The 26,273-nt window shown below is 42.5% G+C and overlaps 1 protein-coding gene across 1 annotated transcript in view; it reads right to left on the bottom strand.

The window, feature by feature from the left end:
- Positions 1–26,273, bottom strand: part of THADA (THADA armadillo repeat containing) — a 332,083-nt gene that overhangs the window by 94,370 nt on the left and 211,440 nt on the right. Inside the window, exon 30 of the mRNA XM_047067532.1 lies at positions 4,626–4,741. Coding sequence (XP_046923488.1) covers positions 4,626–4,741 — 116 coding nt within the window. The remainder of the gene's footprint in view (positions 1–4,625; positions 4,742–26,273) is intronic.

Raw genomic sequence — 26,273 nt, forward strand, 5'->3', positions numbered from 1 at the left:
TCCACCTTTTGGCTATTGTGAATAATGCAGTGGTGAACATGAATGTACAAATATCTCTTCAAGACCCTGTTTTCAATTCATTTGGGTGGAATTGCTAGATCATATGGTAATGCTATTTTTAATTTTTTGAGGAAACACCATACTATTTTCCTTCTTGGCCATCATCAAGAGTTTTTAATAATAATAGCCAATACTTTCATGATACTGTTAAGTGAAAAAAGTAAGCTCTAACTTTTAGCTACAGCAAAACCTCAACTCTGTTAAAAAAAAAAAAGGCACAGGAGAAAAGATGAAGTAAGTACATAAATAAAACTGTGAACTAGAAATGGTGGTTTCCGGGGCGCCTGGGTGGCTCAGTTGGTTAAGCGGCCGACTTCGGCCCAGGTCATGATCTCGCGGTCCGTGAGTTCGAGCCCCGCGTCGGGTTCTGTGCTGACAGCTCAGAGCCTGGAGCCTGTTTTGGATTCTGTGTCTCCCTCTCTCTGACCCTCCCCCGTTCGTGCTTTGTCTCTCTCTGTCTCAAAAATAAATAAGCGTTAAAAAAAAAAAAAAAAGAAATGGTGGTTTCCACCCGAATGTTGGTAAAAGCAGACTTAAATTCTCTTCGCTTTCAAATTTCGCACTTGCCTACTTTTCTAGGATAAGCATACACTACACTGACAACCAAGAAAAAAAAAAGGTGAAAAAAATTTAGTGGGGCACATTTTTCTTCCTGGTCATCCCATCATCCATTGTACTTATTTAGTCTGATGGTTCATTCAGTTCACCACATATATCTAAACACACACACACACACACACACACGCACACACGCACGCGCGCACAGACACACACACACACACACACACACACACACACACACTTCTTCCTTTTATAACCAAATTGATTTCCGAAAAATTTTAAGCCCCAAATAATAATTCCAACTCTTAATCAAAATAGTAAGTCTTTTCACCTCTTAGTCCTATTTGACAGGGCTTTCGAAAAGTCCTTCCTATTTAGGTGGGGCCTACAATCCAGTTGGGGCAGCAGGGCTAGAATCTGTCATTTGCAAGGGTGGCAGACGGGGCCACACGGGGGGGGGGGGGGCTCGGGGGGGGGGGCAGTGGCGGCAGGAGACTGCTGATAGCCCTCGCAGAGCACCTGCAGCCAGCCTCTACAGGCCTGCCACGGACCCCAATGCACACCCCACTTCTGGCCTGGGTCGGCTTCATTTTCCTTCAGTAGCTGGTAAACTGCCTTCTTGCCATGAGAGAGACACTGACCTGGACTGAGGAGGGAGGGATGGAGGAAAAAGGGGAAGGAAGGAACTTGAAGGATTAATGAGCTGATTTCCATAAAGGCTTTGACATCTTGGAATGAAAAGCGGCCTGTAAGTGCAGAAACCCAGGCCTCTCCTCAGGCCATGTTGCCAGCTGGCCGTTCATCACCAAAAATTCCCCAACAACTCCATGGCTATTGCTTAACCACCTCATATAAATCCCAATTAATCTTGCAAAGTCAAAACATAAATATATGACAAAAGTCTTTATTTTATGTGCCCTCAGTTTCAGGGTCAAAATTTTAAAAACTGAATTGGTTATCCAATGGCTCCAAAGAATTTTTTTTTTTCAAAAAACCTTCTTCGGGAATAAAAGGACAAATAAATGACACCCTCACTAATGTTTATGTACTTATTGGACTGAATGAACTCAAGTCAATAATCAAATAAATTGTAGAAGAAAAAATTTAAACTTTTTTTTTTCAGTAACATTAATGTTTCATAGCTTATACTCAAAAGATACAGCAAATCCTTAGTAGGCACAAAGGAACATTTATTCTTCTTTCATATGTAAATTGCTAGGGACATAAAGAGTCTCTTCAGCATTAGAACTGAAGGTTACCATCCCATTAGAACCGGGAATACTCCACATTGCCACGTCTTTCACGGGAAAGGCAGGTGATAACGTGAACACAGGGGTTGGCTTCAAGAATGGCCCATTAGGACCCAGAATGGGCTCACGTGAGCATGGAGGTATTAGACACACACAGCTTCCCACAGCAACACTCTCAAAGGACCTCAGGGACAAGGCAGGTGTGTCTCACGGGGCAGGCTGAAGCTTCATCACTTATATACAATTGTACACTTTTCTATTTGGGGACCTCAAGGTTATCATGTCAATGAGGTGGATAATACAGAAAAACTGATACACAGCTTTGGAATGAATTGTGCTCTGGCAGTGTGCTTTCCTCCCAAACTTTATTTCAGGCTCTGAACACATCCTGATTAATACGGTAAAAGTGTGTTGGGAGCAAGAGGAAGCCTGGTGTTAGGAACCACGTACAGACCACCCACAAAGTATAAAGTTCACACTTGGATAATAAAGAGTTGACTGTACTGGAAACATAAAAGTGGCTTTCCTAGACTCTCAGCAAGGAAGGTGGAAACACAGTGAACTGCGGTGATTCATGCTTTTGTTTTCTAGGGCTGGAATGTCATGGAGAAAAATCAGAGAAAGTGCGTGTGTGTGGGGGGGGGGGTAGGGGGGGTGGGGAGTGATGATGCTGAAAAACCTAAATAGAAAACTGCAATAGGGACCAGAGGGAAAGTTAAAGAGGCCACAGGGTCCTCTCCAGCTGAAGAGGAGGCTGAAGGCAGCTTGGTCATCCATCTTTAGGCACTGACTGCACAGCACGAAGGTCCATTCAAATGCTGGCCTGTTACACCATCTGCTCCTTCCCACCCAACAAGAAGGAATGGGCTCAGGAAGCCAGCAGATGATGATTTTTTATGACAGCCATGAAAGGGTAGCAGGCTAAGGGGGCAGAAACTCTTTTATAGCACTTGAAGAATAGGAGATTCAGGTTCCCTCTTGGGGTATTCCTGGATGGAAACAGAGATTTCCATAGGATGATTCCTGGAGAGCCCTGACTTCCGGATCCCCAGAAACAACAGCTAGGAGGACCCGGCCTGCTAACTGATAAACAGATGAGAGCACAAATGTGATTATAATTCCCTATTCTCCCAAAAAAGGCAGCTTAGGGGAGTTACCTAAAAGCCACATGAAAAGCAAACGATACTAGGCTCAGAGGCAGTTTATGGTCAATCAACTCGCTCTCTCTACATAAAAGAGAGAAAACAAAAACTGGTCTAAAAATAAGAGGTAACCATCACTTTATTGGCATTTCAGACATGAGAGAATTTCCCCATCAATATCCCCATCCAAAGCTATAGGTATTTAGACAGACATGGAGACTCATATCTACACACTGAGAAATTCTTCAGGGGCTCCCTTTCGCCTAAAGGTTTCCTTTAGGAGCTTTCGCCGAGTGGTCTCCACGTATTTCCGTGGTCTCTTGTACCTTCTACTAGGTTCCAGAAGAGCTACCTTTATAGTTCTCCATCGTCGCCTTGCCATTTCACGCAGTCATGTTCTTGACTCTGACATTACCCGAGCCCGGAATGCCCTCCCTGCGCCGGCCACTTGGTAAAATTCTACTCATCTCTTGAAGGCCCTTCCCTGTCCCTCCTCTGGGCTACTCCTGTACTTATTACATACATTTCTTATTACCCTTGTCATATGGATGCAAATTATTACCTTACCTCCTGGATGTGAGTTCCTTGAAGTCAGAGCTAGTTCTTCTATATCTGCGTCCCTTCCATCTCCTAACACAAAGGCCACAGGCTACAGCCTGTGTTCAATAGACTTTGTTGGATTACACTGACTTTCGGGCCTCATACTATACCCGTTTCTTGCCTCCAAAAGGTAGGGAGCCAACAAAAGGGAACAAAAGTTCGTTTTTGAAAAACAAAAAAGGTTTCTATGTTAGACAACCAATGCACTGATTCCTAACCAAATGCAAGACACTCCAGCATGGAATGTGGTAGCATGTGGGCCTCTGCTGGACCCAGTGTGTTGGAGCTTACAGAGGACACAGTGTGTGTGTGTGTGTGTGGGGGGGGGGGGTCCTTGCAGTAACACTCTCCTACCAACATCAGAGTCTTACAGACACAGATTTGAACACAATGTTATAGAGAGGACTCCCTGCGTATTCAATGAGAAATTCTTTTTGTTCCATCTTTCACATAGTAAATGTTCTAAGTTCCACGATAAATTGACAATGGCCAGAGTGAAAAAATAAATGTATCCACACTCCTTTGCCTTGATTATTCAAAATTCAAGCTATTCTACTACCTACCTTACAAGGGGGCAACTTCCACGTCTTTTTCTTATTCACACCCTAATGGTCTCCCCGTACCTATTCAAGTCTTACCCCAATCTTTAATCTATGAATTGCCATGGCGCCTAAGAGTTTGTACCACATGATTTAGTCAGTTATTGCCTTTCATTGCCATAACATCTGACACAGGCTTGGGCACATGGCAGGTATTAATAGAAACAAGCTGATTGGTGGACAGATAAAAAGCCATATTACATGCCCCCCAGCCATAGAGCAGTTTCAGAAAAATTGTCAGGAAAATATTTTTCTTTCTTTACCACAACCCAAAGTTCTAAAAAGATAAATACTCCAATAAGTTTATAAAACTCATGCCAACGACTTTTAAAACTCCCACAACTAGAAACAGCAATTCTCCAATGTATTCCTAACCCCTGATAACTCCTCGCTCATGTGGGGTTTTAACATACCTCTCGGCCAGCCAGAGTTTGGCTCTGGTACAAACAGCAACGTCAGCCAGCTCCTGCTGAAAGTATGCATTCAGTCTGTATTTGGAGTCTGAGAAGGCTTGTAACAAATGGAAAACCTAAACCAAAAAAGAGAAAAAGCAATATCCTGCTGTGAAAATATATTTTTCCTAAATGCTCAGTTCCTCCCTGTTAGGTTTCCTCAAAATATTCCCCTCAAAGAAAACAGACACCTGCAGAACACAGCTCTGGTTTCTTTGCAGAAAACCACGTTGATGTGGGAAGACACAGCAACTGGTAAGAACCCTATGTCCTCGATCCCGACCTATGCCCTGGGTTCCCTGCACAATTCCAAGCAAAGGGGACTATTCAGGGACCAGTTATTTGATCCAAGAGCTTACTAGCTACAGAAAACCTATACATTGATTTTAGCAAAGAAAGGCAAACGACTTGCTCTATGTTAGTGGTCTCATATAAAAAAATGTACCTTTTCAAAATCAAAGTCTTGCTGAAGAGGGAAAAATCAACGGTCTCACAGTCCAAACTGGCTCATGTGCTGGGTTTATCAGAACAGTCCTGGCCAAAGAAGCAGGCCACAATGATGCCTGCCTTTGCAAGGACAGGGTAGTGATGTTTGTAAACTGTTTAGATTTTATTTTTAGCAGTTCTCCACGGAGATGTCCGGAATGGAGGCACCAAGGCAGACGCATCCTATTCTCACTCTACACGGCATTACATATTAGAATTGAGCAGAGAAAGACAAATCCTGTTGTATCTCTAGGTGGCTTCTATTTAGAATGAAGGCCACAGATCCAGCAGACCCATGACTGTGTGCGTGTGCACGCAGCTTACGTAAGCATGTTGTGGATTCACGCTCAGTGATGACATCAACAACACTGTGAGGAGCACAAACCTGCACCTGCAGCAGAGAGAGAGATCCTCTGACCTCAGCCAGTGCCAAGGAGAACGATGCATGTCACAGAAACCCTTCAGCCCCATTATGGAAATCAAAAGGGGGGGGAGGTGGGCGGAGCAACACAATATGGATAAACACACTGAGAACTTTGAAAGTCTATTTTAATAGTCTGTTTTCTTTCCCTATTGTGTCCTTCACCAGAGCTACAGATGACTTCCTAAGCAACAAGATTCAACTTTTTCTCTCCTGCCAACGAGGAGTGTTAAGTGAAAGTTAAATATGGAAGGGAATAATGAGAAAAAGGAAGAGGCCAAGATAAAAGAGATCCAGAATCATCAGACCCCTAAATGGGAGTGAGCTGGCTGTTTTCCTGGGTCAGACGTCTGCAATTACCAACAACAAACACATGCAGAGCACCTCTGGTTAAAGAATCAAAATGCACTGTGATTACTTTACTATATGTAACTACTATTTTTTTTTTCTTTTTGTCGTCTAAACACAAGTAATCGTATAGGAGAAGGCACACAATCCCGATGTGGAGACTTGAAAATGCTTCCTCTAATAATGGATCTGTTATTCAGAGGCAACAGATCAAGTATCACTACTTCACCACACCCCCGCAGGGACACAAACCGCCCGTCGAGAAGTCTGGAGAAATGGGTCTGGCTGGGGCTTCTGTTCTTCTGTGGTGACTGCCAGAAAAAAAAAACACCTCCCTCTGCCTGAATCCGCACTATCCTGAAGGAGTTGGCAAACTCACTGGGCCTTGCTTTACTTTTCTCCACAGCTGCACACAACCAACCACCAGGGTTTTTCATGGTGTCACAGGATCGTAATTAATCAGCAGACACCAGCAAAATACATGACTGTGGAATTTACTTGTAAAGAAAGCTGTGAGATTTTCGAATGCCTCTCATTTAGAAGCAATCACCTCAAAAATAACTCCTGATGGATGTTTAAACTTAGTCCTATATTTGCTCACCTTACTTGGCAAAAACAAGGCTGTTTTTGAAACGCTTCATAGCTCTGGTTTATGAAAATCAGCCTCCAGGTCCATCAATTCTGTCACCTTGGGCACAACCCAGACAACGATTGTGATCCTGGTTATTCACCAGGAACGGAGAGCGATCTATTTACATGGGACAACTGCAGAGGGAGGTACACTTAAAAGAACCGCGGTGGAAAGAAGCATGTAGGAGAGACAGGGCCAGAGAAGTGAAAGACAGGGTCACAGAAGTCAAGGGAAAACCGGGCAGGGAAGGAGAGGGAGAGGAGAAGACGGGGAGAGGGGAGAAAAGCTTTGTAAACAAATGTCTGAAACAAGTTACTGTATTTGAGATCATTTTTTTTTTTTAAGAAAATTAATGACTATATTTGAACACACGGCTACCTTCACATGACATTTAGAGGGTTTGTTTTAATTTGTTCAAGCAAAATGAGGCCATCGTTTGGGGTGAAGTCCAGAGGTGAGGCTGGGCCTCTGGAACTACGGTCCAAGGTCAGGTCCAGGAGCACCAGGCAGCTCCCAGGATCTGAAAAGACGGTGGGGGCAAAGCAATTCCTCCTCCTCCCTCCTTCTCTGAAAGTTCTGGTTCAGGAGAACTTCCAGGCCAGGAGTACAGTCTGGCCCAGGCCTGGGACAATTTGCAAACAGCCTATGATATAGGACTGCACTGAACCCAAAGAGAAAGCGAAGCTGTGTGACCCACTGAATGCACGTGAGCAGTCTAAGAAGTGTAGTGTCACTTCAGGTGGCCCAAACTTGTCACAAATATTTAAACAACAATTACTACTGGGCACTGTCCTAGGAGCCTCTGCACAGAACAAATGAATGCCTGCTCCCCGCAGCTTACATCCTAGTCACAGATAAACGGAAAGTCCGTAGCTTCCCTGACTCTGCCTGGTTGCAATTTTATGACCTGCACACAGCATCGCCATCACCTTCCTCTTATGCTTGGCCTCACCCTCCACCAAGTCCAGTGCAGAGCAGGAACTGAACAAACCTCTGCTGAACTGACGCCGGTAAGTGGTGCCTCTTCCCATATGGACTCTGCCTTTGGGACACATGCCCTTGGGTTTGGTGAGCTGCTGCAAACACGTGTGAGGAGAAGACAGAGCTGAACAACACTGCACCCCTCACTGCAGTAGGGAGAGCAGGGAGGCCAGATCAGGGTGGGGAAATGCAGCCCTGTGGGAGGAGTACAGGCTCTGGCCAGGTGGACATGGGTGTCAACCCAGTTACTAGCCGTGGGGCTTTGGGCAACTTACCTAACCTCTGCTTCCTCAGTGAAACACTGTACAATAGTATCTGCAGAAAGACTCAAAGGAATATATACTACTACTTGACACATTAGGCACATGATAAAAATGTTAGTTCTCTCCCTTTTCCTGTTTGCTCCCTCCCTTCCAGCCCCCATTCCAAAAATAGTCAGAGAAGGCTTTGCAAAACAAGTGATATTCCTATTTGGCCTTAAAGCAAATCTTGCCAGAATCTGGGGAAGACCGTGCAAGCAGAGGAAACTCAATTATAAAAAAAAATCTGAAAGGGTATTAAAATATCAGTATCACCAACAAAAAGAATAAACTTTAACGTGAATTATGGACTTCAGTTAAAAATAATGTGTCACTAATGGTAACACACATACCACTCCAATGTTAAATATTAATAACAGGAGAAAACTGGAGAGGAAAGGAAGATATGGGAACTCTCTGTACTACCTGCTCAGTTTTTCTGGAAATCTATAATTGTTCTTTCTTTCTTTCTTTCTTTCTTTCTTTCTTTCTTTCTTTCCTTCTTTCTTTCTTTCTTTTTTAATGTTTATTTATTTTTGAGACAGAGAGAGACAGAGCATGAACGGGGGAGGGGCAGAGAGAGAGGGAGACACAGAATCAGAAGCAGGCTCCAGGCTCTGAGCCATCAGCCCAGAGCCCGACGCGGGGCTCGAACTCACGGACCGCGAGATCGTGACCTGAGCTGAAGTCGGATGCTTAACCGACTGAGCCACCCAGGCGCCCCTATAATTGTTCTTTAAAAAACCTATGAATGGAAGGAAAGCATCAGGACTGCTCAGGGAACAGCAAGTAATTGTGTGTGGCGAGAGCACAGTCAGCGGTGTGTGGGGTGATAGAAGACACAGCTGGAAAGAGGAGTCAGGTCCGAATGAGGAGGATCTTAAATGCACCAGCAAGGGACGCGTCCTCTGTTCTGTAGGTGGCAAAGGCCGCTTTAGAAACAGTGCTCAAATAATTAGATGTGTCATTTGGAAAGGAAAGACCAGGGCAGTGTGGAGGCTGGAACTGGAAGGGGCAGGATGACCAAGATTACTATTAGTCTAGGCTAGAGGTGGTGAGGGTCAAAACCAGATACTGAGAGCCAAGGATGGTGGGTGGGCTCAAAGCAGCTGCAGGTGTTTTCTTTGACCTACACGGTAGTTTTAGCCCGCCATTTACGAACTGGGAGATTTCACATCAGAATCATCCTGATTTCCAACTTCTTTTGAAAAATCAGAAGACCTGGGGGTCAACAGTCACCTGCAGGGGTCCAGTTCACTGTCACACCCACGACTGCCTATTATTCGTGGGCCTAAGGTGGAGTGTCAGTGTCATTTATCACTGCTTATGTGCCTCTTTGTTTTTCTTTCTTTCTTTCTTTCTTTCTTTCTTTCTTTCTTTGTTTCTTTCTTTGTTTCTTTCTTTCTTTTTAACTTTTGGAGAAACAAGAGGAAAATAAAATATTTACTGAGCTCAGACTTCTTTCAAAAGTTTCAAAACAAAGGATTGGACTCGGAGGGCCGTGTGTTTATCCTCGTCTCCCTTCATTCACTTATCTGCCTGGTGCTGATAGGACTCTGATTTTGTGAGAGCCCCGGTCTGGATGGTAAAAGGAGTGGAACGGAGAGGAAAGGATACATTTGAGAGACATTTTGGAAGCTGAAGAAGCAGTACTTGGCAACTTGGTGTTAGACATGGAGTTGCAGGTCAGAAAAGAGCCTCTTAACTCAGGTAGCCGGTGATGGAGAGCCATCCTCCACAACGGGGCTCACAAGGGAATAATATCCCGTGGCAGGTCTGGGAATGAGGAAAAGGGATCTCATGAGTTGGGTTAGGAATATCCACTTGATGATTGCTCTAGTCAGGGTAATTTATCTTGGAAAGCACGAATTCTTTTGAGAGTGAAAAGGAGCTCTATTAATGACCACCCTGGGACAAAGGCCAGTGGGTTGCCTCTAGCTTCTGCAGGCCCTTAGAAAAAAAGACTAGAGTGGAGGAAGAGGTGTCTTTGGCAAAAGAAGCAGGAGGAAGCTTTGCCGACTTAAGATGGTTGTAACCCAGTCAGAAAGACAGAAAGCGCACGCAAACAACCAAGGGCAAACCAGCAGCACCACCCAGGACTATCGCAGGCAGTGGGACTGGCCAGAAGATGCCCTCAGGACGGGAGGCCAGGAAGCAGCTGGCAGCAGGCTAGTGTCCTTGCCCTTGAGATGCAAGCCCCGAGAAACTCCGGGAGAACCAAAGAGGAATCTGGAGAACCTGGAAACAGTTACTCCTTGCCGACCCCCATGCCTACTCTAAACACAGAGAGACTCGGGGGAGCCCCCAAGCATCTGTATGAAGCACTGGGTCCATTTGGGCAGCTTTGAATCTTAAAAGTGACTCCACAGGAGCGAATGTAATACTCTTTGAATAAGTGCCACAGGCCTCAAAAAGAGTCATGAGGCAGATCTCTGAAAAAACTTGCACTGCACCAGTAAAGTATGTCTGGTTTATGCTGCTAGACTAAAATAGTGACTTGTGTTAGACAAGATCAAGATGATATATGGCTGTTTGGGAATGCAACACCGAGATGGGTTTTCCTCTTCACCAAGCATGGCTTCCAGGCAATTTTCCCCCTTATAAAATCAACAGCAGCTGAGCTCCAGAAACACAGGATCCAGCAATAACAGGACCAGGTTAGGCAGGCTGTGAAAAAGGACAACTCCAAAGAGAAAAGAGATGTTCATTTCAGAGGTCAGATATAAATGAGCTGAATGTATTGTAATCATTCACCATCCCAGACTTGGAAGATCAGCACCTGTATCCACTTCTGCAACTATATTTTCTTAACCACAAATCCTATTCTTCTTTTGCAGCATGCAGGCTTTGGGAGAACACGTTTGCCCCTATCACATTCAGCCAAGTATAAAATTTCTGTATCTGCCATTTTGCCTTGCCTTCTCTCTGCATTGCCCCAACCCCCAGAGCTAAGTCAGAGCCACATTTTTCCAAGCTCAGTGTTTACACAGGATTTTATTTCGGCTGGTAAAACATCTGTATTTTTTCAGGGACTTGAATAAATGATCTATGCCGGGAATGTACAGTATAGGGTGATGTCAGGCCCCCTTTTTCTCTCTCGACTCACTGGGCAGAACAGGCAAACATTGTTGCAGCCTGTAGTTGGGAATGTGAATATTTATCCTGTCGACTTAATTCATACAAACAGAAGGAAAGGCAGGCAGGCAGGAGTATTTTATGGCTTTGAGTCAGACTGAAAGGGGGAGGGTGTGAGAAGGGGGGATGGCTGAGAAAGGAATCTAAACTTTCTAATTCACAGAAACATGCTTAATCATACAAATGTGGAGAAAGAGATACAGCAAAAATTATTTAAAAGGTAGACTGCATTTGTATGTGGGTGTGGGGTGTGTGTGTGGGCGGGTAGGAGATGGGAAAGCAAGAGACAGTTCTCCAACTTATGTATCTTTTCTAATCACTACAATGAGGTTTAGGATTTAATTGTTTTCTGCTTCAGGTCTATTAATCGTATCCATAACCAGACCACAGGCTTCTTAGGAACACCTTTCTTATCTTCTGATTTCCACAGTGCAGGGCACGGTGCTTACTGGAAGTATGGACCCACCCATGGCATCTGTACAGGGCTCAGCGTATTGTCCTTTTTACTGACAGTCCAATCGACGGGAGGCATGACCATGGGACACTTCAGCTACTCAGCCTGGTCACCCCTACAAGAAAGGGCTTGGTGGGCAAGTGCCACCCATAGTTACCCACCAATCCTAGAGGGCAGGACAGGAAGCATTTCAAGTGGTTACTCCTCCAAACCTCAACCTATTTATCAGATGAGGACAAATCCTTAGGAAGGTCTCGGGAAGTTCCCAAAAGGTGACACTTGGCTGTTGCTGCTGTCAGAAAAAGGGTGCTAATTGTGATGTGTAATTACTTCCTAGTTGACACTGGCTTGGGGAAGAGAATCACAGGAAACAGGCCATGAATATCTTTAAGGACTAATATGTACACACACACAAAGTCTGTAGGGGTCTGAAAAGTCACTTTGTGCGTCAATTCATTCCCTCCTTTCTGTGAACACTCCCCTTGTTCTAGTTCAGGAACCAAAGATCTTACACCTGGAAGATGAAAACAACTCACTGGTCTCTGCCTCCAAAACTTATTTTACACTTGACTACAGAGAAACTTCTTAAAGCCCTGACTGTATCACTCCCAAGTTCAAAATCTCTCAATGACTTCCAATTGCCTGAAGAATTTGCTGGGCACTGAAGTCTCGACTTACTTTTCTGTTTTTACCTCCTATTTCCTCCACTTCGTCTATCTATTTTGTAGCTGAATGGGACAATTTCCCATTCCTGACAACTTACAAATGCTTTTCTGTCCAGGATGCTCCTTCTATTTCTCCCCCCACCACCCTCTCCAACTCTGCCTACTGAAATTCCATTCATACTGTAAGGCCCAGCTAACATCACCTCCTCCATAAAACCTTCCTCAGCTTTCATCAACCACCACCCCCCTCTCTGACCCAAGACATACTCTTCTCCTACTCAGTGCCCGACGGCTTATTTAATTTGATTTAAAAAAAAAATTTTAATCCTGTCATCATAGTTATCAATCCACAATTTCCTTTCCTGGAGTACAGCTCTTTGAAGGCAAGGACTGTGTCCTGTTCTTCATAGTCCTTGAGCCCCAAGGATATGGAGCTTTGTCTGGTGTAGAGAGGGGCTCCATGAATGGAGCATTTAGTGAGTTGGAACTGTAGCATGCCTCCCTTCCAGGGGTGGCAGAAGCACAGCCTATGTTCAGAGCAGCAGCTGGAGTGCTAAAAATGACTTTCTAAACTCTCCCCACACAAACGGGTAGGAGAAATACACAGTATTAATGAGAGAGTGAGTATTCATTTGTCTTAGATCATCTTTGGCCTGGTGCTCCAAATTTTACAATGCAAATAAGAGTCCCCTCACCCAGAAGAAGTCTCAGGGGCCCTGAGCTACTGGGTAAGAGTGAGGTTGAGAAAGTGATGTTAGGGGCACTTGAGTGGCTCAGTCAGTTATACATCTGACTCTTGATCTCAGCTCAGGTCATGATTTCACGATTCGTGAGTTCGAACCCACATCAGCCTCTGTGCTGATAGCACGGAGCCTGCTTGGGATTCTTTCTCTCCCTCTTTTTCTGCCCCTCCCCTGCTTGTGCTTGCTCTCTGTCTCTCTCTCAAAAAGAAATAAATAAACATTAAAAAAAAAAGAAAGTGATATCAAAGGTATTCAGTCTTAACCTCACTTACAAAATTTTACATGTAAAGTATTAACAATTTCCACTGATATAATAATATCTGTTCTAACCAAAGAGTTCCTAACTTTGGAACATAAGATACATTTCTGTAAAGGTATGGATAAAATGCTTTAATTGTTTGTTTGTTTGTTTGTTTGTTGTTTAATGTTTATTTATTTTTAAATTTTTTATTTATTAAAAAAATTTTTTTACTGTTTATTTTTGAGAGAGAGACAGAGAGAGAGACAGAGTACAAGTTGGAAAGGAGCGGAGAGAGAGGGAGATACAGAATCCGAAGCAGGCTCCAGGCTCTGAGCTGTCAGCACAGAACCCGATGCAGGGCTTGAACCCACGAACTGTGAGATCATGACCTGAGCCGAAGTCGGATGCTTAACGGACTGAGTCACCCAGGTGCCCTGGATAAAATGTTTTAAATTACAAATTATTTTTCTGTAAAAGATATCCCAGTTTAACTTATTTAGGAGAAGCTTTATTATGCTTGCTGATTTATCTCTTCTATCTATCTGGATCTTCAACTCTTGAGTTTCCTTAACAACAATACTGAGATAAATAAGGATCTCTTTGATGTACCAAAGCTTGTTGATGAAAAATAATAAGGATAATTTGTTCAGTCAAGACAGTTTACTTCAGCAATCCAGGAAGGAGGAAGGAAGAAAGGAGAAAGGAGGAAGGAAGGAGGTGGTGGAATAAATGAAAAAAAATTAGTCATAAATCAATAAATGTTGAAGCTGAGTGACAGGTACATGAGGTTCATTATATTATCCTAACTACATTTGTGTATATTTAAATATAAGTTTTGGAAAAAGGCTTTAGGAGAGAAGAAGGTAAAGAGAAAGCAGCTATAGGTCACAGAGATGAAATAAGTATAAAAAGCTTATGATGTAGTACAAGAACTTATGTATATTAACAAATAAAATGCATAAATTCTAAGACAGAACACTAAGCACTGGAAGGGAGAGAAGGGAGTCCAGAAGATGGTAAAAGTGACATTTAAACAGTAGTGAAGAGGAGTGCCTGGGTGGCTCAGTTGTTTGGGCATCCAACTCTTGATTTCGGCTCAGGTCATGATCTCACGGTTTGTGAGTTTGAGCCCCAAGTTGGGCTCTGTGCTGACAGGGGAGGCTGTTTGGGACTCTCTCTCTCTCTGCCCCTCCCCCATTTATGTGTACACGCTTGAGCGCACACACACTCTCTCAAAATAAATAAATAAACATTAAAAAACCACTATAAACAGTAGTGAAGAGACTAATGTATTCAACAAAGGGTATTAAGACAACCAACTAGGTCTTAGGGAAAGAATACAGTTGGGTCCCTACCCAAAGCCTTGCACTGAAATAAATTCTAGATGGAGAAACTAATCAAATGTAAAAAAAGAAACTACAAAAGTGCTAGAAGAAAACAGGAAAATATTTTATAATCTTCTGGTAAAAAATGGGCTTTCTAAGAACGAACACAAAGCCACAAACTAAAAAAAAAAAAAATAGATGTATAAATATGTCAATATAACAACTGAAATCTCTGGGACAGCAAAAATTAATAGGAATATTCAAAACCAAAAAAATAAGGGGCAAACCATTTGCTAATTCCTTCAAGGAACAAACCTCTTGCAAACCAGTAACAGAAATGAAAGTCATGGAATGAAATATGGCTGGGAATTACAAGCTTTCTCCATTCATAGCACCCTTACACCTCAATAATTTTTTCATGGTGCCTCCAGGCCAAAAGAAATATCGAACAGTTCCATTTATTAAGTAGTTAGGTCCAAACAACCTAGTAAGTATTTATGCCCTAACAACTGCGAAACTGTTTGAAAAAATAATACACATAAGTTGAAAGAAAAAATATTTTGATTTCATTCTTTAATAACCACAATTACTTACTAATGAGATGTGTGTGCCTGTTGGATACTTCCTAACTTCCCAAGTCTTGGAGTCACTGGACTCCGTCACCCTCATTCCTATTCCTCATACCCTTCCCATGGTACTTGTTTTTACCACAGCAACTATCAAATACTCAACTTTGCAAAGATATATGGCATCATCAAAAGGAGTACAACGTGAGCTAAGGTTGATAACTGTATGTTACTTCAAGCTAGTAGCTCCCATAGTATCTCACAGATGGCAAGTATCATTGGGCTTCTCACAAAAATTTAAAATATCCCACAGCACTTTGGCACACTCTTTGGGAACTGCAAATATTTAGCAAGGAATATAAACAAGCAATTCACAGACGAAATACAAATAGCCAATAAACACATGAAGAAATGTTTCATTTCATTAATGTTTAAGGAAGTGCAACTAAAACAATACTCAAAAAAAAAACTGATTTGCACAGAAAATTTTCTTAAGTGGGTAGGACCCACTTAGTAACTGGGTAAGGAAATGGCCACTCTCATTCATCACTGCGGAGAGTATAAATTGGTCACAGACATGTTGGGGGTAGCCAGCAGGGCCATTTTGTTGCACATATGATATATTCCATACAAATGGTAACCCTCGGAGTTGGACAAAGCGGCAACTTGGAAGTCTGGCCGTTGCTATCAAAATGTAAAACATGCTGCTTTCTCAGTCTTGCAATACCCACTTCTAGGAATTTATTTCACAAGAACACTTAGAGGTATGGGCAAAGATAAAGACGCCCAAGGATGATCTTCGGCAGCACTGACTGCAACGGGAAAATTCAGAAACAACCAATACAAGACCAGTTGAAAAAATTATGGAATACTACTACAGGTATCTCATCATATAGAGTCAAGCTATACAAACATTTTTTTAAGTATTTATTTATAGATAGAGACAGCATGGGTGGGGGACGGGCAGAGACAGAGGGAGGGAGAGAGAGAGAGAGAGAGAGAGAGAGAGAGAGAGAGAATCCCGAGCAGGCTCTGTGCTGTCAGTGCAGAGCCCGATGCGGGGCTCGAACCTACGAGTTCATGACCTGAGCCAAAATCAAGAGTCGGACGCTGAACCGACTGAGCCACTCAGATGCCCTACGGACATTTTTTTTTTTAAGCTATAAATTTATATGGACAGACATGAAATTATCTCCAAGACATACTGGTAAATGAGAAAGCAAGCTGCAAAAAATAGCATGGTCCTGTTTTTACTGATGCCAAATTATTAACGGCGAGGGTGGGATTGTTTACAATCAATGTTGCATGTTTCTGGAATTTAGAATGTTTTACAATAAGAATGCATTACTTTTTTAAACAATTCATTTTGAAATAATTACAGTTTCATAACAAGTTGCCAAAAGAGGAGAGTTGGTGTACCTTCACTTAGCTTCCCCCAACTGTGACGTCTCACCTGTCTGTAGTACTGCATCAAAACCAGAATACTGACAGTGGCACATTGCTGTTAACTAGACTACACACCTTACTCAGCTTTTGCCATATTTTACATGTATTCATGTGTGTGTATGTGTGGGGGGCAGTTACATCCCATGCACGGATTTGGGTAACTACCACCACCACTAAGACACGGGACTGTCCTAGTACCACAAAGGAAGAATGCATTATTTCTGGAGTCAGGAACAATAAAAGCTAAATAATACTCTTTTTATCATGTATCCCCTAACTCCATACTCAATGTGAAAATTCACACGCTACGTCAACTGGGACAGGTGGCTGTGTGCGATTTCTCACCAAGAGATAGAAATCAAAGAAAAGGAACTTTTCAAGGCATGAAAGACAAGACGTTAGGACTTTTCCAAGGCTCCTCCTGCTCTTCTCGGACTTTTCAGATCTGTGCCCAGTGTGGGTGGAAGAGCAGCTCAGAGGAAAGAGCCACGGAAGGTAGAGAAGGCTGGCATGGCGAGGTGCCACCAGGGGTGGGGGAACAGCATTCCTGAGAGATGCAGTCCTATCTCCAATACTGTCTCTCGGGCAAACAAGAGCAAAGGAAATACAAAGTTATTATATCAATTTGCATGTCCCAGATTTTAGAGCAGCTGTAAAATTTGCCTTATAAAAAGAACTGACCCACAGAAAACTGGCTTTTAGCATGCTCTCAGGCTGGTAATGCACATTACTCCGAGCTGCCCAGTGAGGGGGTTTGGGGCAAAAGGCCCTGCAAGCCTGGACCCAAGTGACAGCCAGCCTCAGGAGCCTGCTGGCTTCCAGCAAGCTGTGGTAACAGAGACTCCTCTTTATGAAAAATGAAGATGGAAAAAAAATCTTTTGTGTCTTTGGGTTGCAGCTTATTTCAAAGGTCATCAAAGTAAACAAAAGGGAAAGACAGTGAATCTTTATAAGTCAAAAAGTGACAACTGTTTATAAAGCAACTGTTTATATTTTCACATGGAGGAAGGAAAAAAATGATTCTTCTAAGCCCCTAGGAATGGAGGTTTGGGTGGCTCCCCCTCCACCTCGTTTGTTTGCTCATTTGCCATTCAACACCTCCCGCAGTGAGTACAGTTGCATCCATTTTATGCAGAATTGTAAACGTCTACTGGATGGCTGGGATTTGTGGAATAAACCAGGCAGGGTCTTGAGAAGCAAAAGCCTCTGTCGCCCTTGTTGATAACCGCCTCCCACCATCATGCTGAGTACTGTGTAATGCCCAAAGCCATACAGACAGGCTGCAGTAAGGTCTCTCCAAATCTTGAGCCCGGTTTCCAATGAGGGCACCTTTGTTCAGAGAGGGATGATTCTCTGAATCTAATGAGGGCAAAGGGGTCAGTGAAACCAGTCCTTACAAACCTCCTCTAATACCTCAGAGTGAGCAAAAAACCCTTTTTGCTTATGGGTTTTTCTGACAATGAACTGTGGACAATTATCATGGACGAGCCTCTACATGAATTTCCTATTAGACATATTCTAAAATAATGGGACTAGATGGCATTAAAATAATCATCAAAAGGTACTTTTTTACATGGGGAGCTGTGTGATCCCCAGTCCACTATATAGATTTTGTATTATTTCCATTTATCCATTAAGCCTCAGCTAGTTCAGCCCCTTTTGTGAAGTTCTCCCTGAGAATTGTGGGTAGAGCAATTTCTCCATCCTCTCATTCCATAGTATGTATTATCTGAACCACTCATTTGGCACCTAAGATATGTTGCCTTGATTGCTATTTATCTTTTTGTGTAAACCATGTCGTTTTATCTCCTACAGAGCCTTACTGGAATGCAAAAGTTTGTTGATTTGATTTTAAATTTAAGGCAATTACCATGTGGGCTGAGATAAACAGTACTTTCAAGGCAACAGTTAACTCAATAGTGAAAGTAAACACCAAGACTGCTTGCAAATGGGGTGGCTTGCAAAGTAGAATGACCAATGAATGCAAGTCCTCCAGATGGGAATATGTTTATGGCCTGGGCCTTCAGCCCACTACTCCTAGCCTACCAGCGCGTCTTGTTATCTACATGAATTTATCATCCCCCAAGCTCATCTCCAGGAAACTCATGATCTTTCCTCTCAACCTACTTCAGCTCAACCACTGGTGTCTCAATGAAACCATTCTCCCAGGCACTGGTAAGTTTATTTGTTGAGTAACTGGATGAACAAGACAGCCACTCTCTCTAAGTAACCATCCACAATCCACTCTGGCCTGCCCCTTTTCCCTATATTGCTGGAAGGCTATGAGAATCAAGTTTAGAAGTTGTCATGCGTCTCCCCCCCCCCCCCAAACAAGCCTCCTTGGCCAGTTAAGAGACTGACTGCAATGGGGCGACAGGACATTCCTCTTGATGTCCTTTCTGCTGAGAAACTTGAGACTTTGGACCAGTGGTCCTAAATGTGGAGTGGTTTTACCCCTGCGGGCCATTTGGCAATGTCTAGAAACATTTTTTGGTTGCCACGACTGGAACGGGGTACCATCAGCACCTCGTGGGTGGAGGTGAGAGATGCTGTGAAACATCCTATAGATCAAAGGGCAGTCCCCCAAGACAAAGAATCATCCAGCCCCAGATGTTGGTAGTGCTGAGGTGGAGAAACCCTGGCTGCTGTAAGAGGACAGGCTTTGCAGTCTAGTTGGTGACTTTGGGAAAATTATTTACACTCTCTGAGCCTCTGTTTCCCATTCTATAAAATGGAGCTGATAATACAACTCATCTCATGAGGCTATCATGAAGTCTAAAAGATAATTAATGTGAAAAGTACTTTGTAATTACGCCTTTAAAAACTAGTCATTCTTATTAATGGTTAGCAGCATGCCCATGTGTGATTTTAATTTTGCGGTGCACTTCAGGCACCGCTAGGTGTGGGCGTAGAAAGGAGGCTCACCTCACCTCTCTCCATCTATCTGGGGTATCCATGTTCTCCCAGTTCAGCATTATTAAGCAGCTTTCTTAACTCCTTTGTGGAACCTGCTTATATTCTTTTTATTTGGCAGTTGTTTTTGCTTGGCCACTGGACTTCTGCCTCGTGCAGTATTATTCCTCAGCAATACTTTTCTTAGTGGTCTCTGATGATTTTCCCAGAAACCGTGCTTTCTGACTAATCATCTTACTGCAGCTCATAATAATGACCAAGTGTATGGCAAGGATGAATTAATGATTATCCCTCAGGGTAATCATTTGAGAAGTATAAGTAGAGTACTTATTACCAAGTTTGCCCTTTTTGTCATAAGCTACATTTTCCACCTTTGTGATTTATATCTAAGAATAAGCTGTGCCATTCAGTGTCTCAGAAGAATCATTTGGTGACCCTTGAAGATATTAGTTCTATTAGTTATGAGTCTCAAGAGGCTTATCCTTGATACTTTTTCCAACTGAGCACGCTCCATAAATTCACATATCCAGAGGAACAATTCCCAGCTCATTTGTCCTGCCTAGGAGAAGCAAACACTTTAAAATAGGCTAAGTAAGCACATTCTTATTTTCCTATTTCCTGAATGACCCAAATCAGGTAACACTTTAACGAATACTTTAGCTTCTACCCATTTCATTTCTTGGGTAAATCTGGAAAGTCTGCTTTCATTTTATTCAAAGGAAGCGAAGCAAAGCATCTATCCTGGGGCTTTTTATCTCACAAAATGGATATCTGGATATTTATAATAGCAAAGCCTTATGGTCTTAAATTGTAGTCTTTTTTTCCTTCCTATTTCAAATTTTTATTTAAATTCTAGTTAATTGACATACAGTGCAATACTGGTTTCAGGAGCAGAATTCAGTGATTCATCACTTACATACAACACCCAGCGCTCATCCCAACAAGTGCCCTCCTTAGTATCCACCACCCATTTAGCCCATCCCCCACCCACCTCCCTCCATCAACCCTCAGTTTGTTCTCTATGATTAAGAGTCTTTTATGGTTTGTTTCCCTCTCTTTCTTTCCCTCCCCTTCCCATATGTTCATCTGTTTTGTTTTTTAAATTCCACATATGAGTGATATCATACTGCATGTCTTTCTCTGACTAACTTATTTCGCTTAGTATAATACTCTCTAGCTCCAACCACATCATTGCAAATGGCAAAAATTCATTCTTTGTGATGGCTGAGTTATATTCCAGTGTGTGTGTGTGTGTGTGTGTGTGTGTGTCTGTATACACACCACTTCTCTCTTTTTTTTAATTTTTTTTAACGTTTTTATTTATTTTTGAGACAGAGAGAGACAGAGCATGAATGGGGGAGGGGCAGAGAGAGAGGGAGACACAGAATCGGAAGCAGGCTCCAGGCTCTGAGCCATAAGCCCAGAGCCCGACGCGGGGCTCGAACTCACGGACCACGAGATCGTGACCTGAGCCGAAGTCGGACGCCCAACCGACTGAGCCACCCAGGTGCCCCTCTCTCTTTTTTTTTCTTAATGTTTATTTATTTCTGAGACAGAGAGAGACAGAGCATGAATGGGGGAGGGGCAGAGAGAGAGGGAGACACAGAATCTGAAGCAGGTCCCAGGCTCTGAGCTGTCAGCACAGAGTCTGATGTGGGGCTCAAACTCACAAACCACAAGATCATGACCTGAGCTGAAGTCGGTAGCTCAACCAACTGAGCCACCCAGGCACCCCATCACACCACTTCTCCTTTATCCATTCATCAGTCAGTGGGCATTTGGGCTCTCTCCATTGTTTGGCTATTCTTAATAATGTTACATAATAGTTTTATTTGTGCATGCATATGTCTGCATGTATTTAAAATTCTGTAGATTCTTGATTTTTTTTTAAAAAAGATAATACAGTGGTTAGTTCCAATCTTCTTGAAATTAATGGTGGCCTCTTAGTAGAGTAAATCATGTCTCCATAATGGGCAGAATCTTAGCTATCATGAAAAAGAAGTTTACTCCGAAATCTTTGAAGTGGCAGAGGAGGAGGAGGATCTCTCGCTTGATCCAGAGGGAAGGCCTTCAACTTTGGGGATCAGCGGTCATTTTATCATTAGAAGAACAAATGGAAAGGCTGAGCTCATGCTAGCATTATGAGGAAGTTGAGCAATATGTTCACCAACAGGGGAATCTCAGTTTGTACGTTTGTGGACTAAGAGCATTGCTCTTACAGATACAACATAGAGTCCCTGAGGATGGGAAAGTGGTCTTTAATCAAGGAGATTAAGTTTCCTGGTATTATTCAAATAGGCTGTTTATGTAATGTGATGAACTTAAAGGCCCAACAGAGGTACTAAAACTGACTTCTCCTAACTCAAATATATTAGCCTAAAGTAAGGTTTTCCAATCTCAGCACTATTGACACTTGGAGACAGGTCATTCTTTGTTGTGGGTCCTGTCCTGTGCATTACAGGATGTTTACCGGTATCTTTGGCCTCTACCCACTAGAGGCTGATATCATACTGCCAGTTATGAAAACCAACAGTATCTTCAGACATTGCCAAATGTCCCCTGTGGAGGAAAACAGCCCCCAGTTGAGAACCACTGCACTAGGCATTTTAATCTATATACTTATACCATGTATCTTCTCTATTTTTGAGAGGTGGCATTTAGTATAGTCTTTGTCCTTAAGAAGAACCTGACTCATGGGGCGCCTGGGTGGCGCAGTCGGTTAAGCGTCCGACTTCAGCCAGGTCATGATCTCGCGGTCCGTGAGTTCGAGCCCCGCGTCAGGCTCTGGGCTGATGGCTCAGAGCCTGGAGCCTGTTTCCGATTCTGTGTCTCCCTCTCTCTCTGCCCCTCCCCCGTTCATGCTCTGTCTCTCTCTGTCCCAAAAATAAATAAACGTTGAAAAAAAAAAAAAAGAAGAAACTGACTCATTCATTCTGCAAATACAATGTTTCTTGAAAACCTGCTTATGTCCCTTCTAGGCAGAGTGACGAGAATGCACCAAGGCCCTGGGGCAGGACCAGGCTGGGGTATTGAGGAAGGTTCATGAGATTAGCATCAAATGAAAGGAGGAAAGCAACATGAGATGAGGTTTAATAAGCAGGGTGGTCAGGTCATTTTGGTGCTTATAAATTATTGTAAGAAGTCTGGGTTTATTTAATGTGTGATGGAAAATGACTAAAGGGTTTTAAACAGGGGATTAAGTTAATCTCATCTGTGTTTTACAAAAGTCCTTCTGCTCTAGATAGAGAGTGGATAGAGGGGGCAAGAATATAAGCAGACAGGCAAATGCAATTGTCCAAGCGAAAGATGAGGGTGGCTTGGACAAGGATAGTGGTGTAGAATGAAGAGTAGAGAAGTAGATGATACTGGGGATTAGGTGCCAAGCCAAAGAAAAGGAAAGAATCAAAACTCGATCCCCAGATTCCATCTTGAAAAACTGAGTGAATAGTGGCTCCATTTACTGAGAATGTGGAGATCAGCAGAGGCTCAGGTCTGTGGCTTGGTCAGGGGGTGGGACAGAATTTACATTTGCTCAGATGAAAAGGCATCATCTCCTGGCCCAGTGAAAGTGCAAGTTAAGGTAATTTCTACTCCCTAGGAGTTTACGAGTTATTTGAGGAGACAACATACAAGTACAATACAGTCACACCCTCTGTGGGAACAGGGTCTAAAGCCAGTGGCTAAGGTGAACGCTGTGTATAGTAAGAATTGCCTTGAATTGTATTCAGCACAGCCAGAGACACTGAAGGGACCATACATTTACAAGTCACATCTCACTGTTCACTCCAGGATACATACTCACTGAGAGAAAAGTCAGTATTTAATAGGCAATTTGTGAACAGTCTTTTCTTAGTTTGGCACAGATTTAGCAAGTTAAATGGGTTGCATGCAATTTTATTAAATAAAAAGTAAATCAATTTCACTTTAAAAAGTAAAATACAAACAAATGAAAACTACTGTCTAGTAAACTATAATACCTAGGGATTCAGTTAATAAAAGATCTAAGTAAGGTGGGGTGAAGGAAAGGCTCATTTTCTGAAGAATGTGAAGTGTTCCAATAAGGAGAAAGCCATAGATAAAGAGATTTGGAATTGGATCCATATAATTGGTAGTTACCTTCCATGACCATCTGGGTCTTCCTCTTTCTCAGGTTTCCAAAAAATTTCAGTGAAAAACATAGACAATTTAATTGTTTCAAGAGAACCGGGGTGCACAGGTGGGTGGAGAGGCAAGGTACCCATGACATAGTGGAGGAATACCAATAAAAAAGTATAAGTTTATGCACAATAGTTCTTAATCTTAGAGGAAAATGAGACCCAGAAACAAACCAACCATCAAGGTTCCCAATGAAGTTACTATCTAACTAAAACCAGAAATTAAGATTCTGTACATTTCTGTGGGAAAAAAGGTACTGCAGTTCCTCAAAAAATTAAAAATTAAAAATTGACCCAGCAATTCTACTTCTAGGTATATATTTAAAAGAACTGAAAGGAGGGTCTCAAAGAGATATTCCTACACCCACGTTCATAGCAACATTATTCATAACAAAAGGTGGAAGCAACCCAAGTGCTCAATGACTAATAAAGGAATGTGGTACATCCATACAATGGAATACTATTCAGCCATAAAAAGGAAGGGAATTCTGACACAGGCTACAACATGGATGAATACTGAGGACACTATGCAAAGAGAAATAAACCAGTCACAAAGAAGAAGAAGAAGAAGAAGAAGAAGAAGAAGAAGAAGAAGAAGACGACGACGACGGAGGAGAACAAACAGTATATGATTTCACTTATAGGAGGTATCATGAATGGTGAAATTCATAGAAACAAAGTAGAATGATAGTTGTCAGGGGTTGGGGGAAGGGAGAAATAGGGAGTTGTTTAGCTGGTATGAAGTTTCAATTTGCAAGATGAAAAAGTTCTGGAGGTTATTTGCAGAACAATGTGAATACACTTAATATTATTGAACTGAAAACTTAAAGATGGTTAGGATGGTAAACTATATGTGTATTTTATCACAAAAATTTAAGAAACAAACTTTTAAAAGCTTCCTTACATTCAAGTCACCGATCTTCAATAGTGTAACATTGCATTCATATTATTTCTGGGATATGTTTTAAATTATCTGATTAGAGAGTTCCTCATCTACTAAAAAGCCTGGGGGGGGGGGTAAACGTACCAACTGGCATTGTGAGCTTGTATTAATTAGATGCTCATAGAACCACATTTTGATTTCTTTTAATCCTTAAAAAAATTAGCATCAGGTGCTAATTAAAAATAGTCAAATCTATCCTTCGAGGCAAGCTATAAGGTTATAATACTAACTGTAAAGAAAGGAATAATTCTCAAGGGACACATATGAGCAGACAGTAAAGATCTGTTTTACTGCTTTTCTAGTGTCTGCTACTTTTCCAGTCTCTCTGCTACTATGGAGAAGGAAAATGACAACCATCAGACTAAATTCAGAGACAATATCAATTTTTAATTTTTATTTTTTAATTAATTAATTAAAGTAGGCTCCACACCCAACATGGGGCTTGAACTCACGACCCTGAGATCAAGAGTTCCATGCTCAGGGCACTTGGGTGGCTTAGTCGGTTAAGCGTCCAACTTCAGCTCAGGTCATGATCTCACATTTCGTGAGTTTGGGCCCCATGTAGGGTCCTGCACTGACAGTTCAGAGCTAGGAGCCTGGAGCCTGCTTCAGATTCTGTTCCTCCCTTTCTCTCTTTGCCCCTCCTCCGCTTGCTCTCTCTCTCAATAATAAATAAACATTAAAAAAAAAAAAAGAAAAAAGAATCCCATGCTCTACCGACTGAGCCAGCCAAGCGCCCCCAAAGTCTATTTTTTAAAAACTTTCTCCACTGCAGACTATTTTTAAAGTATTATGCTTACCAAGGAAAATGTGGTTGAGGCTATTATGCTGATCAGTATAATATGTCATATATAAGTCATCAGGAGGCACAAAAGTTTGTTTTATATTCACATACTTGTGAACCATCAACTCTACTTCCTATTCAATAGTTACTCTGTCTGCTCACAGCTAAAGACCTAATTTTCAGCCCCTTTCATTATCCCCACTGCACACCACTTTTTGTTTAATCTGTTGATAACTTTTTTGCCCCATTCACCTATGCTGAAATCTGTTCACAATTGCACAAACTCACCAACTCAACTTAACATCCAGATTGTCTTTTACTGCTTTTTTCCATCACCCCAACTCTTACCCAACCTAACACCAGAGGTCAAAGAACCTATTGGCTCTAGTTCTTAACTTTCCTCTCTAGGTTCACAGTCTGTGACAAAGACACCTCTTTCAATACCACCAGGTCTCCAGCTGTAAAACTGGAACAATATAACTGACCACCCTCTACTGCTCTGGATGAGGACTGAGGATGTGCACTGCTGACCTCCTTGATCCTCAGGAGATGTGTCATGCACAATTATTTGTGTTATCTCTGCCCTGGTTTCCCATAACCCTTACTTCATGCCCCTTGATCCTGACCAGACAACACTGTGTTACTAAACAGCTCACTCAGTCTCCTGCTTTCTCCATTCCTGCCTTTGGGCAAGTCTTGCCAGCTGCCCTTTAAACTTGGAAGAGTCTCTCTTCGCATCTGCCAAGCTACTATTTCAAATGCTTCCTCCTTACTCATGTCTGTCTGCCTGCTCTCCACATGAATGACCAGGAGGAGCACCCTTCCTAGAGCAGACAGGTTTGGGGTAGAAAGTAAGTGAGGCAATGAAATCCAGAACTTTTTTGCCCATTCAATATTTGAGCGTAGAAATTCAAGATTTTCTTATTGCTCTTCATGGTCCTTCAACCTCGGTGGCAAACTACGCTGGGACATAATAGCTATTATTAGGGGATAAATCTCTGTTATCTTCTGGACCTGACATAAGAATCTGGACCTGTCTCTTAGATGAATTTAGTCTTGTACACTGAATCCTTC

This window comes from Lynx rufus, unplaced genomic scaffold (assembly GCF_022079265.1).
Source record: "Lynx rufus isolate CCGP_SWC_20201006 ecotype Redwood Valley unplaced genomic scaffold, mLynRuf1.p SCAF_8, whole genome shotgun sequence".
Taxonomy (NCBI): Eukaryota; Metazoa; Chordata; class Mammalia; order Carnivora; family Felidae; genus Lynx; species Lynx rufus.